We start from the raw sequence: 18482 nt of genomic DNA, 5'->3' as shown, positions 1-18482 counted from the left end.
GGAAGGAGCGGGACGCCGGGAGCAGGTAAGTATGTCATATTCACCTGTCCGCGTTCCACACGCCGGGCGCCGCTCTGTCTTCCCGGCGTCTCTCTCTCCGCACTGACTGTGCAGGTCAGAGGGCGCGATGATGCATATAGTGTACGCGCCGCCCTCTGCCTGATCAGTCAGTGCGGAGAGACGCCGGGACGGGACGCTGAGGAGCTGCAAGCAAGAGAGGTGAGTATGTGTTTTATTATTTTTATTGCAGCAGCAGCAGCAGCAATGGCACAGCTTTCTATGGCACAGCTATGGGGCAACGGTGCAGAGCACTATATGGCACAGCTATGGGGCAATAAGGAACGGTGCAGCACACTATATAGCACAGCTATGGGGCAATAAGGAGCGGTGCAGAGCACTATATGGCACAGCTATGGGGCAATAATGAACGGCGCAGAGCACTATATGGCACAGCTATGATGCAATAAGGAACGGTGTAGAGCACTATATGGCACAGCTATGGGGCAATTATGAACGGTGCAGAGCACTATATGGCACAGCTATGGGGCAATAAGGAACGGTGCAGAGCACTATATGGCACAGCTATGGGGCAATAAGGAACGGTGCAGAGCACTATATGGCACAGCTATGGGGCAATTATGAACGGTGCAGAGCACTATATGGCACAGCTTTCTATGGTACAGCTATGGGGCAATAATGAATGGTGCAGAGCACTATATGGCACAGCTATGGGGCAATAAGGAACGGTGCAGAGCACTATATGGCACAGCTATGGGGCAATAAGGAACGGTGCAGAGCACTATATGGCACAGCTATGGGGCAATTATGAACGGTGCAGAGCACTATATGGCACAGCTTTCTATGGTACAGCTATGGGGCAATAATGAACGGTGCAGAGCACTATATGGCACAGCTTTCTATGGTACAGCTATGGGGCAATAATGAATGGTGCAGAACACTATATGGCACAGCTATGGGGCAATAATGAACGGTGCAGAGCACTATATGGCACAGCTATGATGCAATAAGGAATGGTGTAGAGCACTATATGGCACAGCTATGGGGCAATTATGAACGGTGCAGAGCACTATATGGCACAGCTATGGGGCAATAAGGAACGGTGCAGAGCACTATATGGCACAGCCATGGGGCAATAAGGAACGGTGCAGAGCACTATATGGCACAGCTATGGGGCAATTATGAACGGTGCAGAGCACTATATGGCACAGCTTTCTATGGTACAGCTATGGTGCAATAATGAATGGTGGTGAGCACTATATGGCACAGCTATGAGGCCATAATGAACGGTATGGTGCATCTATTTTTATTTTTGAAATTCACCGGTAGCTGCTGCATTTCCCACCCTAGGCTTATACTCGAGTCAATAAGTTTTCCCAGTTTTTTGTGGCAAAATTAGGGGGGTCGGCTTATACTCGGGTCGGCTTATACTCGAGTATATACGTTATATATATATATATATATATATATATATATATATATATATATATATATATATATATATATACTGCATATATATATATGTACAGTATGTGTGTGTTTTGAAGAATATTTCCTTTGAAAACGATGTGTGAATGACATAGAGAACTGCTGTATGTAATAGCTCATGTTAAAATCCCATTGCTTTTGGATGTAAATCGGATAATAGGGGTGAAAAATCGGACTGTACTCACATGACACTCATGCGACTCTCGGCAGGGACACTCGGATCTATTTTTCATACGATTAGTGTGACTCCGGCCTAACACATTTTATTCTTGGTGGTTGTGTTTTAATTTATTTTATTTACTTTTTTTATTTTGTAATTACATGGATTGAATTTTGGATGTTTTTGTGTTATGTATCTTACTATATATGTGTACAGCACAATAATCTCTGTATATAGTATATATATAGTGTATATATCTCTTTTTTTTAGCAATGTTTTAAAAAGACCCAGCCTGGGTCGAAATGTAAGCTTTATATCGCTCTACCAATTATCTACTATTTTGAACACTGTGGTTTATGACTACCGCAAAATCTCTGTGAGTGTGGCTGACTATCTTCAATTTGTTTAGCTGGATTTCTCAGCACCCTCACTAGTAGCTGGGTGCGCGTCCTTTCTATTTCCTTTTGTAACATTTGCAATTGGTATTATAAAGCCTAGTGACAGGGCTGCTGAAATATGTATCTATATATTTAGTGAAATCAATAGACTGATTTGCGTAGAATAGAAATTTAACAATGTTGGTTTTTTGGGGTTTTTTTCGATTCAATTTTTTTTTCATTCCAAGATCCAGGACGACTAGAATGGATCTTTTCATCCTTATTTTAAATGGTAGGCAAGGTCATGCAAAATGACTTGGAGATAGTAGATTAAAAATGTGCAATTCTGAGTATAAATGGAGTTGCCTGAAACATCTCCAAAGTTATCGCTGGCTAATTGGATCTATTTACCTGTACTTGCAATCTTCAATCTCAGCCAAGGTCAGTTTGTGCTAGTAGATTATATAAAAACTGTGACACTGACATCTAGTGGTGAACTGGCACAGTACGCCAGTGATTTACAATATGCCAAAAGAATAAATGCTAAATCATCTCAGGCTTGATTCTTTCAAATTCAGCGTTCTCCACTGAGCAATGACTTGGGGAAACTAAGATAGAGCCATTCAGTATTATGAGGCCGACGGACTCAGGACACTGTCTGGTCTGCACTTGATCTGTGGAAAGTCGGTTACAAATTTGTGTTACATTATAGGGATTGTCCAGGACTAAATTAGTGATGACCTATCCATGGGAAAGGTCTCCAGTATCAGATTGTGGGGGATGGATGCCCGGCAGCTTGACAGATCAGCTGGGTATGGTGTGTATTAAATATTGTGTAATGGCCATTCTCAGGTGCTGCAATGCAGTTCCCATTCACGTCAAAGGCTTTCATAATCCAGATAAAGGAGTTTAGACAGGATACAAAAGCTAGTTAGGTTGGGGGCACAAATCTCTAGATCCTCTCCTTTGCTGAGAATGAGGAACACCTAGTCTTTATTCTTGGCCAGCGAGTAAGAGGAACATTCATTGTACCTTTCTTTAGGCTTGAATAAAAGGGAAGTAAATTGCAGAACTCATCCCCATAGTGACCTTCACTATACACGGGGCCTCCATACATATTAGCCTTAGAGCACCATTCCAGTGTTTTTATTATACTGCTGGAATGGTAGCAGAACTCATCCCCATAGGCGGTGACCTTCACTATACATATTAGACTTAGAGCACCACTCCAGCATTTTTTTTATTATACTGCTGGAATGGTACTTTAAATGTCAGTCCCCTGCCCCTGTCATATACTCACTTTCCGCCATCTTCATCCATTTTCCCGCCACTTCGGTCTGTCTCCGGTGAAAAGTGGCCTGCCGGCGAGCTCGTTCGGGCTCTCATAGACTTGTATTGAGAGCTTGTGAAGTGGCTTCAGACTTCTGGCTGCGCTCACAAGATGTCGCTGCGGGACCAGAGCGATGCTGAAATCCAGGGAAGGCGCCGGAGGGTGAGTATGTCAATGAGGGATGGGCGCTTATATTTAAAGCACCAGTCCAGGGCTGAAAAAAAACAAAACATGAAGTGGGGCTGTAAGTTGGCTGAACCCTCCGATATCGACAGGTTCTGCCAACAATCGAATGTGTATTGGGGTACCAGACGACTGATGGCCAGGAGAGATGTTGATCGTGCGTTTTCCATCACACTGTCCTCCCTGAGATAAGCTGCTGGCTGATGTGGAGCTCTCGACCGAACGAGTGTCGGCTGAGATGGCTGTCAGTTGAACGATCAGCTGAATCATCATTTAGCCAACTGCCTCCTATTATTCATGTCCAGCCTTAGAGATCCAACTTGTCTAATGACATTTATTCGGGCCATAAAGATAATTGTGGAGTTAAGCGTACTGTATTTCAACACTATATGTCTTGTTCTGAAAATCGTCTCCAATTACGTGCTGATTTGGTATACATTCTGAGACACTTATTGTCTCACTTTGGAGGGTCATACTCATTCCTCCAGACAATGACCTTGACCCGCTTTCCTCAGTAACTTTTTGACATATTTTTCATTAACACTTAATTTTCCTTTTATGCATTGTAAATCTATCTCTCTCTTCAGGTGAATTTGGCTTATTGTGAGGTCAACGCATGGTGACTTCACAATGACAGAGAGAATGACAGTCTTAGAATGTGGAGGAATGCATAGTACAGTGTGTGGGGCTTTCTCGTGAGTATGATAAACATTTCAGAACTATTGATCTGCCTGGTCCGTAACTGGGTGTATCATGTAATACTGGAAGTGTTATACTACAGTATGATGGAGTATCTATTATACAAGGTGTGCAGAGCGGCAGTGGAGAAAATCTCTCTTAGCAGAAGACTTCATCCACTATAAGTTTATGCTTAAAACCTACAACTCTGCCCTTTATCTGGCCAAACAATCCTACTTCACCACCCTCATCACCTCACTATTCAACAACCCAAAACGACTTTTTGAAACCTTAAACTCCCTCCTGAAACCTAAAGTGCAGGCCCCCATCACCAACCTCAGCGGTGAGGATCTGGCCACTTATTTCTTAGAAAAAATCAACCTCATCCATCAGGATATCTCAGCGCAATCTCCTCAGTGCCTGGATCCCCTTCCCTACCGCACCTCAAGCTCACTAGACATCTTCGAGCCTGTTTCAGAAGAAGAAGTCTCCAAGCTCCTCGCTTCTGCTCGGCCTACAACCTGCAACAGTGACCCCATTCCCTCACCTCTCCTGCAGTCTCTCTCGCCAGTGGTCACCACTCACCTGACTAAAATATTTAACCTCTCTCTTTCTTCAGGTATCTTTCCCTCCTCATTTAAACATGCCATCATAACCCCTTTACTTAAAAAGCCATCCCTGGACCAGAACTGCACTGCTAACTACAGACCTGTCTCTAACCTTTCCTTCATCTCTAAACTCCTGGAACACTTGGTCCACTCCCATCTAATCCGCTATCTCTCGGATAACTCTCTTCTCGACCCCTTACAATCTGGTTTCCGCTCTTTACACTCCACTGAAACTGCCCTCACTAAAGTCTCTAATGATCTAATAACAGCTAAATCCAAAGGTCATTGCTCTCTGCTGATTCTCCTGGATCTATCTGCCGCATTCGACACTGTGGATCACCAGCTCCTTCTCACTATGCTCCACTCCATAGGCCTCAAGGACACAGCCCTCTCCTGGTTCTCCTCCTACCTATCTGACCGCTCCTTCACTGTATCTTTTGCCGGCTCCTCTTCCTCTCCTCGTCCCCTTACTATCGGGGTTCCGCAAGGCTCAGTCCTAGGCCCCCTCCTCTTCTCTCTTTACACGGCCCCTATTGGACAAACAATCAGCAGATTTGGGTTCCAGTATCATCTCTATGCTGATGACACCCAATTATACACTTCTTCCCCTGTCATCACCCCTACCCTAATTCAAAATACCAAGGATTGTCTGTCTGCTGTCTCTAACATCATGTCCTCCCTCTACCTGAAACTAAATCTCTCCAAAACGGAACTTCTTGTGTTTCTCCCTTCTACTAACCTCACTCCACCCAACATCGAAATTACCCTGGAGGGATCAACCATAACTCCCAAGCAGCATGCCCGCTGTCTTGGGGTCATATTCGACTCCGAACTTTCCTTTACTCCCTACATCCAATCACTCACTCGCTCTTGTCATCTGCATCTTAAAAACATCTCCAGAATCCGTCCTTTTCTCACCGTTGAAACTGCTAAGACTCTTACTGTCGCTCTTATTCATTCTCGTCTGGACTACTGCAATTCTCTTCTAATCGGTCTCCCTCTTACCAAACTTTCTCCTCTCTAACCCATCTTGAATGCTGCAGCCAGAGTCATATTTCTGTCCAGCCGCTTCACCGATGCCTCCATCTTGTGCCAGTCATTACACTGGTTACCCATTTGCTACAGGGTCCAGTATAAACTCATCTCTCTCACCCACAAAGCTCTCCACAGTTCTGCACCGCCTTATATCTCCTCTCTCATCTCTGTTTATCGCCCTACACGTGCCCTCCGTTCTACTAACGACCTAAGACTAACATCCCCCGTAATCCGAACCTCACACCTCCGTCTCCAAGACTTCTCTCGTGCTGCGCCAGCTCTCTGGAATGCACTTCCCCAGACGATCAGACTGATACCTAGCCCCGACCTATTCAAGCGAGCTTTAAAAACCCATCTATTCAAACAAGCCTACCACACCAACTACTCAGTAAACTAACTTTGCCCTGTTCCCTCCTTCCAAATATTACTCTGAATCTGCACCCTACTATTCATCTGTCTCCACATCCTCCATGCACACGATAACTGCACTTGATACTTGACTATTGCACTTAAACACACGGGCTGATGACCGGATCATGCAGCTTTGTATGAAAATCCCTATGTATTATAATTGCCAGACCTGAAATAACAAGCACTTTACACCTATTGTGTCCCCCCATTTCCTTGTAGATTGTAAGCTTGCGAGCAGGGACCTCACTCCTAATGTCACTGTTTAAATTGTCTTAACCTGTATTGAATTTATTGTTTGTACATGTCCCCGCTTAATTGTAAAGTGCTGCGGAATATGTTGGCGCTATATAAATAAAAATTATTATTATATATTATTATGGACATATTTTATTATATCTGTGCACTACTGGCTCCAGTATATAAAATCAGATGTATATTATTATCCTTTATAAAGGATTAATCCCAAATGAAACATTCATGGCATATATACATAATATGCCATAAGTGTCTGATAGATGTCAATCTAACTATTGCTCTCTAACAGTGGCCAGAGAGGTGGCCACTCATTTATGACTTTCTCCATTTACTTTTATGAGAGTCCCAAAAAATTGCTGGCATTTTCTAAGCGCACAAACAATAAAATGTATGAAAATTATTTTTTATAATTCTGATTGCATTGTTGGGAGGCGGGAAGGGATTCTTCCTATAACATGAATAAAATTAGCATCTGCTCTATAGGATTTATGCCTTCCTATTATTATAGATTGGTAGAACTGTTTTGTTTTTTCAACCTTATCAAATGGACAAATGACTGATGAGTGAATATTTTATAGTTAAAGACAGAAGAACAGCATGACATCAGATTTCCCTGAACTGCATAATGTTCCCTTATGTGCTAGGTAAGTAGTGTGAACTATACGTACTGTTACCTGATCCTGCACCTGCACCAATTAGTAAGTATTCTATTTCCATAGACTGATCATTGATCCCAAACCCTATATTTACGCTTTACAAATTCATAGAAACCAAATCCTCACACTATTCTGTGTTTTCTGTGTGAACATTGGCTGTGTGCATCACCAAAGGATCTCACACTAAGGCCGGTGTCACACTTGCGTGTGCAATGTTAGAAACTCGCACGAGTCTCTTGCCTCAATACCCGGCGCTGCCACCGGCGGTTCATACCGGAGCATTCAGCTGCATAGAAATACATGCAGCCGCACACTCCAATCCCGAGTGCCGGCGGCAGTGCCGGGTATTGATGCGAGAGACTCATGCGAGTTTCTAACCTTGCACACGCAAGTGTGACACCGGCCTTAGTGTGAGATATCATGCCAAATGTTTCCATAGGTCCGCATTGACTCAATAAATGCTAAACGAAGGTCTTTTGGGCATGTGCCGGACTGGCATGCAACTTGAAAATGTTGTTTATTACATGGCATACATTTTTAGCAATGGCACCCTATAAGCTATATGCGATGTACAGTATGCCACTTTGTTCTCATATTCTGTAGCAACATACCTCAATGTATTGTATCAGAGGTATACTTGGTGAAATACTCTCCATATACATCTTCAAAAAAAAGAGTCCAGAGCTCTGTGGGGTATAATCCTCACTTAGACATTCTAAAATAAAGTTCATTTCATTGTTGCACCATCATAGCAGCTTCTATATAGATTTTATTATATTTCCCGATGCGCGACTAGGCCACCCTTCTGTTGAGAGGGACATTGTTATCCTACAAATTGAATGGTAACCTTTACTTCTTCACACATCTCTGCATCATTCCCAATTGATGTTGTAGTCCGCCATTGTTCCATTGGGTAGCAGGAGACAAAGAAGACCTATTGGAAATTGAAGGACAGTGTTCCAGAATTAGACAAAAAAACACTTATCTAGAAGATACCTTGGAGAAAGGTGAAGTGGAGATACATGAATTGTTTCAAGAAACTGCATTGCTACAAGAAAAAAACAAAAGGTTTAGTTTATCACTAGTTCGTCCTCTACTCAACCATATATTACTTCCAACTTTTACCGTACACATTGGTTTATTTTCGTTGGAGGTACATCACAATTATATTTCAAAATACTTGTAAGCCTTGAGCTTACTCCAAACAGATATTGTTCAAGTAAGCTCACTTTCACACAAGACGGTCTTTATTTTCAATGTGCTGGATCCATTTTTGGTGTGTGTCCCACTTTTTACAATCTTTGTTGCATCCATTTTTCACGTATGAAAAAAAAATCTCATCTTCTCCCACCTATTATATGGTAAAATATGGGCAGCACATGGATTACACCCTTGTTCTAATCTTTTTTTTTCACAGGGCTATCGACTAGCACTGTTGACGTTGATCCTGCAACATAGATCAAAGTACAATCTGTCTCCATTGTGTTTTTGAGGACAATTTGTCCACCAAAAAAAAGGACATGTGAAAGGCACATTGATTGTAATGGGTCCGCAATCTATTTGCAAAAGTAATGGATAGCCCATACACTAAAAAATGGATGTGTGAAACCAGCCTAACTTTGGCACAATTTACACCATTTTTGATAACTAGTAATATAACGAATCTTACAATACTAGTGTAAACACTCCTCCATTATTGTTCATGTTGTTGGAAGGGTTACTACATGAACAATTGCCCATAGCAGCCAACATTAAATTCACAGTTTTACACAGAAAACTGAAAGCATAGTAATAAAATCTTATTTTTGTTCAGACTACAGAAGGCTATAGCTCAGTTACCAGATTTGAAGAAAATGGTGAAAAATCTTAACTTTAAAATAATGCGAAACAAACTTGAAGCAGAGTTGGATCAGCAATCCAAGAATGAAAAGGTATGAGGACTCGAATGCAGAGATTGTACTGGCCCTCCTACTACTGTTTCATCTGCTACTTAGAATTTTTTTGCTTCTGATGCTCTTCAAACACCAGAACCCGGTTCACCACCACATTTAGCGCTACTCCCTTATGTTTAGTACTGATTAGAGATGTGCGAATCAATTAAATGCAAAATACATTTGTGTCCAATTTTAGGAAATCAACTGGACCTGGTGAATTTAAAGGGAACCTGTTGCCCCCAAAATCAAAAGTGAGCTAAGCCCACCGGCATCAGGGGCTTATCTACCGCATTCTGTAATGCTAATAGCAACAAAAAAATGGAGTTCTATACACAAGTTGTAATAATAAAAGTATATTTTTATTACATAAATTAGTTAACAATAAATTAACAATAAATACAAAAAAGAAGCAGCAAGGAGACCCTAGTAAAGAACATCCTAGTCCCAGGCACAGGACTATATAGTCATAGTGTCACCATGGTATTTAGTAAGAAGCACCAAAAAATAGTATGGTGGGTACCCATAAATAGCTAGCTTGCATTAGCATATAATATAAATCATCATACATAAATAACTAGCGATAGTTTCCATAAGAACAAGTGTCACCCAAATGGAGAGGAAACTAAGGCAATTAAAGTGCATATGCGGTGCAAAATGTCTTACCCATGGTGCAAGTAACCAGCGCCTGGAATCCTGGATAGACCCCCCTAACTCGCGTTTCGCGTAACTTTCTCAGGATTCCAGGCGCTGGTTACTTGCACCATGGGTAAGACATTTTGCACCGCATATGCACTTTAATTGCCTTAGTTTCCTCTCCATTTGGGTGACACTTGTTCTTATTGAAACTATCGCTAGTTATTTATGTATGGTGATTTATATTATATGCTAATGCAAGCTAGCTATTTATGGGTACCCACCATACTATTTTTTGGTGCTTCTTACTAAATACCATGGTGACACTATGACTACATAGTCCTGTGCCTGGGACTAGGATGTTCTTTACTAGGGTCTCCTTGCCGCTTCTTTTTTGTATTTATTGTTAATTTATTGTCAACTAATTTATGTAATAAAAATATACTTTTATTATTACAACTTGTGTATAGAACTCCATTTTTTTGTTGCTATTAAGATTATTGGGAGTATACCTCACTGTCCTTATACTTACATGGGTATAGTCAGATATTTATCTAGATCTACATATGTTTCGTATGGGATCCATATAATTTCTGTGAGTGTTTTTGTATTCTGTAATGCTGTAGATAAGCCCCCAATGTATCCTGAAAGATGAGAAAAAGAGGTTAGATTATACTCACCCAGGAGCGGTCCTGGTCCGGTTTTGGTCCGATGGGCATCGCGGTTCGGTCCGGGGCCTCCCATCTTCTTACAATGACATCCTCTTCTTGTATTCACGCTGCGGCTCCATCGCAGGCATACCTTGTCTGCCCTGTTGAGGGCAGAGCAAAGTACTGCAGCGCGCAGGTGCTAGGCCTCTCTGGCCTTTCCCGGCGCCTGTGCACTGCACTACTTTGCTCTGCCCTCAACAGGGCAGATAGAGTACGCCTGCGATGGAGCCGCAGCATGAATACAAGAAAAGGACGTCATCCTACGAAGATGGGAGGCCCCGGACCAGACCGCGACGCCCATTGGACCAGAACCGGAAGGGGACCGCCCTGGGTGAGTATAATCTAACCTCTTTTTCTCATCTTTCAGGATACATCAGGGGCTTATCTACAGCATTCCAGAATGCTGTAGATAAGCCCCTGATGCTGGTGGGCTTAGCTCACCTTCGATTTTGGGGGTGATTGGTTCCCTTTAAACATTTTTGGACTTAATTTTCATAAATTGACAAAAATGACCACCACTTTTTTATATAATACAGAAGATTATATCAGCCAGAAAGGCCTACATAACCTTGGGCAACACGAAGCGAGTTTCCCAATAAAGTCTTGCAGTTATATCACAATATTTAAATTCCCAGAGAAGCATTTGCATGGCCTATAAGTCCCCTTTTGTCGGCTTGGCACTCTCCAAAAGGAGAAATGTTCCTCCCTAGACCCCTTGTCAGAGGCCTCTCATCTAGCCAAATCATACTGGCTTGCATTGATGAAGGGAAAATACCAGAAAACACTTGTCTGCAAATAAAAGTATGGTTTGTTTTCTATCCTAAATCGCATGCCAAGATTCATTAAAGACTTGGTATTTGCTTTTAGGATTGCTACTTCCAATAGGTGACACTAGAGTTTAGGTTCTCTTCCTCTCTGAACAGATAGTTTGCATAACTTAGCATCGTACAGCTATCACATAGTATAGCACAGCCTATATAACATCTTGTACAAAAGCTTAGGCAAGGAATCCAGAGCAGCAACCATTTTAAGGTGAATCTGTTCAGTGAAAGGTTGTCACAACTTACAGCTTCGCAATAGACATAGGGAGAAAAAGCAAAAAAAAAAAAAACACTATGAACATACACTAGAGACAGTGTGTAACCAAACAGCAGTGAAGAATCATTACCATTTGTTTACCCATATACAGGTGCATCTCACAAAATTAGAATATTAGCAAAACGTTAATTTATTTCAGTTCTTCAATGCAAAAAGTGAAACTCATATATTATATAGAGTCATTACAAAAAGAGGGATCTATTTCAAAATGTTGGCCTACTGAAATGTATGTTCAGTAAATGCACACAATACTTGGTCGGGGCTCATTTAGCATCAATTACATCATCAATGCAGCTTGGCTTGGAGGCGATCAGCCTGTGGCACTGCTGAGGTGTTATGGAAGCCCAGGTTGCTTTGATAGCAGCCTTCAGCTCGTCTGCATTGTTGGGTCCGGTGTCTCATCTTCCTTCTTGACAATTCCCCATAAACCCACTAAGGGGATAAAGTGAGGCGAGTTTTGTGGCCAATCAAGCACAGAGATACTGTTGTTTTTAAATGAGGTATTGGTATTTTTAGCAGTGTGGACAGGTGCCAAGTCCTGCTGGAGAATTTAGTCTTCATCTCCAAAAAGCTTGTCGGCAGAAAGAAGCATGAAGTGCTCTAAAATTTCCTGGTAGACGGCTGCGCTGACTTTGGTCTTGATAAAACACAATGGACCTACACCAGCAGATGACAAGGCTCCCCAAACCATCACTGATTGTGGAAACTTCACACTAGACCTCAAGCAGCTTGGATTGTTCCTCCAGACTCTGGGATCTTGATTTCCAAATTACCGTATATACTGGAGTATAAGCCGACCCGAGTATAAGCCGACCCCCCTAATTTTGCCACAAAAAACTGGAAAAACTTATTGACTCGAGTATAAGCCTAGGGTGGAAAATGCAGCAGCTACCTGTAAATGTCAAAAATAAAAATAGATACCAATAAAAGTAAAATTAATTGAGACATCAGTAGGTTAAGTGTTTTTGAATATCCATATTGAATCAGGAGCCCCATACAATGCTCCATACAGTTCATGATGGGCCCCATAAGATGCTCCATACAAAATATGCCCCATATAATGCTCCATATTAAAATTTGCCCCATATAATGCTTCACAAAGGTTAATAATGGCCCCATGAGATGCTCCATAGAAACATTTGCCCCATACAATGCTGCATAAAGGCTGATGGCCCCATAAGATGCTCCACACATTATGCCCCATAAGATGCTCCACATATTATGCCCCATGAGATGCTCCACACATTATGGCCCATAAGATGCTCCACACATTATGCCCTATAAGATGCTCCACACATTATGGCCCCATAAGATGCTCCATACATTATGGCCCCATAAGATACTCCATACATTATGGCCCATAAGATGCTCCATACGTTATGGCCCCACAAGATGCTCCATACATTATGGCCCTATAAGATGCTCCATACATTATGGCCCCATAAGATGCTCCATACATTATTACATTATTGCCCATAAGATGCTCCATACATTATGGCCCCATAAGATGCTTCATACATTATGGCCCCATAAGATGCTCCATACATTATGGTCCCATAAGATGCTTCATACATTATGGCCCCATAAGATGCTCCATACATTATGGTCCCATAAGATGCTCCATACATTATGGCCCCATAAGATGCTCCACACATTTGCCCCATATGCTGTTGCTGCGATTAAAATAAAAAATAATCACATACTCACCTCTCTTCGCTCAGGCCTCCGGCACTTGCGATAGTCACTTTCCTCGTTCCACGCACCGCTTTGTCTTCCATCCTCCGCACTGACTGTTCAGGCAGAGGGTGGCGCACACACTAATCGCGTCATCGCGCCCTCTGACCTGAACAGTAAGTGCAGAGGATGGAAGACAGAGCAGCGCGCAGCGGTGGAACGAGGAAGGTGACTATCGCGCAATGCTCACCTCCCCTGTCATACTCACCTTCTCCCGGCGCGGTCCCTGGCAGCATCTCACTGTCAGATGGTCTCCGGTAGCCGGCGGCATATTCCTGTGTTCAGCGTTCACGTACTGCTCATTACAGTAATGAATATGCGTCCATATTCATTACTTTAATGAGCGATACCACATGACCGCTGAACACAGGAAGAGCTGCCTGGAGACCATCAGACATGCAGGGACCACGCCAGGAGCAGGTGAGTATGTCACAGCACCGCTCCCCCTCCCCCGCCGACCCCTCCACCGACAATGACTCGAAAAGTGGGCTGAAAATCTCGGCTTATACTCGAGTATATACGGAAAATGCTAAATTTAGTTTCCTTGTGGAGTGTCAATGACTGCCTTGCGGATATCTTTCAAGTCAGCAGTCTTCCCCATGATTGTGGAGCCTACTAAAACAGACTAAGGGACCTTTTTAAATGCTTAGGAAACCTTTGCAGGTGTTTTTTGTTAATTATTCTAACTTACTGAGAAAATGACTTCTGGGTTTTCATTGGCTGTAAGCCATAATCATCAACATTAACAGAAATAAACACTTGAAATAGACAACTCTGTTTATAATGACTATATATAATATATGAGTTTCACTTTTTGTATTGAAGAACTGAAATATATTAACTTTTTATGATATTTGAATTTTGTGAGAAGCACCTGTATGTGGATATTAGGCTAGGTTCACATTGCATTAATGGGTGTCCGCTAGCGGACTCCGTTACATGGCACAATTGTCGCAATTAACGCTATGTAACGGGACCACAATGTGCTAACGGGTCGCTAACGCATCGCTGATGCATGCCATTTTTGGCATGCACTAGCGATGTCCCGTTATTTTCGAACAGACCTCGAAGCTGCTTGCAGCGTCCGAGGTCCATTCCTCGCTAGCGCAGATCGGGCGTCTGCGCTAGCGGGATTGCCAAACGTGATCCCTTTTGGGACATTGCGTATGCGCTAAACAGATTGCCCTAACGCAATGTGAACCTAGCCTTATCCATATATGTGGAAGTGACTTTGATATTGCTAATTCTATGCTTGTGCTAAAGATCTTGAAAAAGGGTTGGATACAGTCCTAGGAGACTATGATATGTCTTTTCAGGGTAACTGGAGTACCTGTGATTTTTGGAATTTCTTCTTTGGAATTTTCAAAAAATATACATATATAATTAGATAGATAGATAGATAGATAGATAGATAGATAGATAGATAGATAGATGTTTCAGCTGAGTCTAGCCTTTTAAAAGCACAGAAAAAGTTACAGCATATTAAGCTTAAACTTTGCATATGGTGATTTACGAATGAGTGATTTATTTCTCAGCTGTCCTGCAGTTCGCTGCCTGGTCCTCTGTTTGCTCCCTCCAGTCTTACTGCGCTGACTCCTCAGTATCCCCAGCATATCACTCACTGACTAGGCCGTATACATCAGATGTGCATCATGCTCTGGAATGGAGGGACATAACGCCGATCATAAACATTAATGACATTCATGCAGCCTAGTCAGTATAGGACATACCGGAGTCCTAGGAGTCAGCTCTGAGAAAACTGAAAGGGGCGAATGGAGGACCAGATAAGGAGCTGAGTCGTCAGGAAAGGTGAGGGACGAGGTGAGTATAATATTTTATTCTTTTTTTGCCCCTTCCTGGTCCTCCATTTATTATACTTTAGGGTCTGCAGAGACCCCATAGCATAATAAACATCCTCTTAGTAAAGACATTTTTGATTCACCTAAAATGATTTTCATCCAAATTGATTTTCCAGACCAAATGTGAGCAAATCCCTGACCGCGTATCGCCAAAAACTGGGTCTTCTCCGTACCCAGTCTTCCTATCCCCCCCATACCCAGGTCCCCCTTCTCCCCTCCTCCTGCTAAACATTAAAATTAAGACACAACACATAAATTTCTTTTGGATAATTTGGCCACAGCGGCTATTTTATTAAAACAAACAAACAATAACATGAATAACAACATGTACACCATATGTATAAAACCTTGAGGGAGGGTTCTTGGAGCTAAGAAATCTGGCTCAAAAAATAGGCATAAAGCCACCACCAAACTTGAAAAACCAAACACTTCTTTACCCTCAGCCGTAACCACCAGCTCAAGGGCACCATGTAACCCATTTCGGGCAAACCAAACCCCAAAGCTCCCGAGGTAAACTCCCCGTCCAGAGCCCATAAACAAAAGCCAGATCAACCCCATACCACGTCATCACCAACTCCAAGAATCCCACCCCCCGCCAATCTGCCACTGTGACGATGTTAACAAAAAATTGCTGTTCACTCAAAACTAAACGAAAAAAAGGGGGGGAGGGTGGGCTTCTCTCCTCGTGATTCACCGCACAAGTGATCCTTCCCGCACTTATTCCAGCCCCCGCCTCCTTGCTCCCCTAAGCACACCCCTTATTCACAATTCCGACCAATCCCTCTATGATCACTGTTTTTATTCAAAAACTCCAAACCCCCTTCTTGGCAACGCAGTCATGTGGGGGCTTCCATCCAGCTGCGCCCATTACAGCCCCCCTCTTGACCGCGTATCGCCAAAAACTGGGTCTTCTCCGTACCCAGTCTTCCTATCCCCCCCCATACCCAGGTCCCCCTTCTCCTCTCCTCCTGCTAAACATTAAAATTAAGACACAACACATAAATTTCTTTTGGATAATTTGGCCACAGCGGCCATTTTATTAAAACAAACAAACAATAACATGAATAACAACATGTACACCATATGTATAAAACCTTGAGGGGAGGGTTCTTGGAGCTAAGAAATCTGGCTCAAAAAATAGGCATAAAGCCACCATTAAACTTGAAAAACCAAACACTTCTTTACCCTCAGCCGTAACCTAACCACCAGCTCAAGGGCACCATGTAACCCATTTCGGGCAAAAAAAACCCCAAAGCTCCCGAGGTAAACTCCCCGTCCAGAGCCCGTAAACAAAAGCCAGATCAACCCCATACCACATCATCACCAACTCCAAGAACCCCACCCCCCGCCACACACGAACAGCCCTGACCACCTCAGGCTCGTGAGTGCCCCACCACCACTAGAGCTCTTTCCACACCTTCTTGTAGACCGAGCGCCCATAAGTCCATACCAACATCATTAAGGTGCACTCCATCATCCCTCCAATAATTACCTACTCCAGCCTCCAGCTCCAAATGTCTCACGGCAATACCTCCGTTCCGAGACACAAAACTCGCCACCGCCCTATTAAGCTTCACCCGGGCTCTATTAATCCCTTTGTGGGAACGTGCATCCCGCCACTTCTGCCGTGGCACAATGTCCGACCAAACCATCGCAACACCCGGGAAAGATATCCACAACCTTAGGAAATCAAAACGGATGTCTCGAATCAATTCCCTCACTGGCCTCATTCCCAAATCATTTCCACCAAGATGAACCACTAAAATATCCGGGGGGCGATCAAGTCTAGCGGCATTGGCAACCTCCGCCAACAACCTCCCCCATAACATACCCCGAAAACCCAACCATCTAATAACAACAGAATCCCGTGCAAAGCCTAATTGCCTACCATTTGGCCTAGCGTCCGCCCGAAGCGCACCCCAGTGAACAAATGAATGTCCAACAAGCCAGGCCAGGAGGGATGTTTTACCTGAAACAACATAACAAAGATTAACACCACAACATAACTCGCCACCGATCCCCAGGCTTAATGCCTAACATAAGACAGATAACGATTCGAACTCCATCTGCCTATCCTCTTGATCACATCCGCGCCCAAGCCCAACCCATCAGCCTCGGACGCCGCACCAATTCGAAAAGAGTGGGACCCGAAATTCCCCGGGTCAACACCCAGCAATCCCAAACCCCTCTTCAATAGCGCCGTAAATTGGAAACGCGACAAAAATTCCCCGTTCTGGTGTTGTAACAAAGGGCCTGCCCTCCTCGGCCACAGACCCCAGTAAGACTCCCAACAGTACTGCGGGCACATCCCACTACCACCAACTCTTCCCAACACCACTCGCCTACCCCTACCGAATTGATCAGTCTTAGAACGCCTGATCCAAAAAACAATACCCCCTGCCCAAAAATCAATATCTTCCGCTAACAGACCACCTGCCTTATACTTATTCGGGGACACCAGCTCCCCCAAGCGCAAGGCCCCAAAGAACGCCAAAGAAAAGGCTAACCGAAACAATAAGACCTCAAACTGAGAGCTACAAATACCACCCAAAGCCTCCCCGAGCCGTTCCAGCAACCCAAAAGAAATCGGCCTGCGCTTATCAAAAGACACATTACCTTTCCTGAAACCCTTCAAAGCCTGCTTTATCAAAAAATCTTTTGTCACATCGGCTGAGCCTTGCAAACGAAAACCAAAGGCCAAACCCGCAATAACTTTATTTAACCTTGACACGGACCATCCCCATTCGGCCGCCTTACCCATCAATGCCAACAGAGCCATGGTCCTATCGCTATCAGACTCAACTGGGCCGCATTGGACCAACCAACCTTCCCACATCTCCCATGCAGCTTCATAATCCGACCATGTCTGACTCGACAGTGAGGACTGTATCAAACGACCTCCCCGTCCGCAACAATCTGCCACAGATGCGAAGGACATCCCGTTCCTGTAGGTTCCGAATCCGGCGCCAGTTCCCGGAATCGATCCCACTGTAAACGAGATAAAGCATCGGCTATAGTATTTTGTACACCTGGCACGTGCACTGCCGAAATCCATGAATTCAATTCCAAACACCTCAACACCAATTCCCTGACCAACCTGATCACAGGGGGAGAAGAAGAAGATAAACTGCAGATAACTGACACCACGCTCAAATTATCGCAATGAAAGCGTACCCGGCGATCCTTAAAATTGTCGCCCCAAATAAACGCTGCCACCACAATTGGGAACAACAACAACGCCAAATTTTTGGTAAGCCCGTTTCGCCGCCATTCTTCCGGCCACACTCCGACGCTCCATTTGCCTCCGCAGTAGGC

The 18482-nt window shown here is 43.6% G+C and overlaps 1 protein-coding gene across 11 annotated transcripts in view; it reads left to right on the top strand.

The window, feature by feature from the left end:
• The window catches only part of LOC143794005 (uncharacterized), a 47849-nt gene that overhangs the window by 18230 nt on the left and 11137 nt on the right, over positions 1 to 18482 (top strand). For 2 of the 11 annotated variants that reach the window (XM_077280918.1, XM_077280914.1), the window contains exons 2-5: positions 4144 to 4251; positions 7122 to 7187; positions 8094 to 8267; positions 9013 to 9130. In XM_077280918.1, coding sequence (XP_077137033.1) covers positions 7141 to 7187; positions 8094 to 8267; positions 9013 to 9130 — 339 coding nt within the window. In that variant the 5' untranslated portion in view covers positions 4144 to 4251; positions 7122 to 7140. Of the gene's footprint in view, positions 1 to 4143; positions 4252 to 4272; positions 4363 to 7121; positions 7242 to 8093; positions 8268 to 9012; positions 9131 to 18482 lie in introns of those variants that run through there. The other 9 variants (XM_077280920.1, XM_077280917.1, XM_077280919.1 and 6 more) reach the window with 9 other exon arrangements.

The sequence above is a fragment of the Ranitomeya variabilis genome, chromosome 1, assembly GCF_051348905.1.
Source record: "Ranitomeya variabilis isolate aRanVar5 chromosome 1, aRanVar5.hap1, whole genome shotgun sequence".
In the NCBI taxonomy this organism is placed as follows: Eukaryota; Metazoa; Chordata; class Amphibia; order Anura; family Dendrobatidae; genus Ranitomeya; species Ranitomeya variabilis.
Note: the sequence above shows the minus strand (reverse complement) of the source record. Positions and strands in the feature narration are given on the sequence as shown.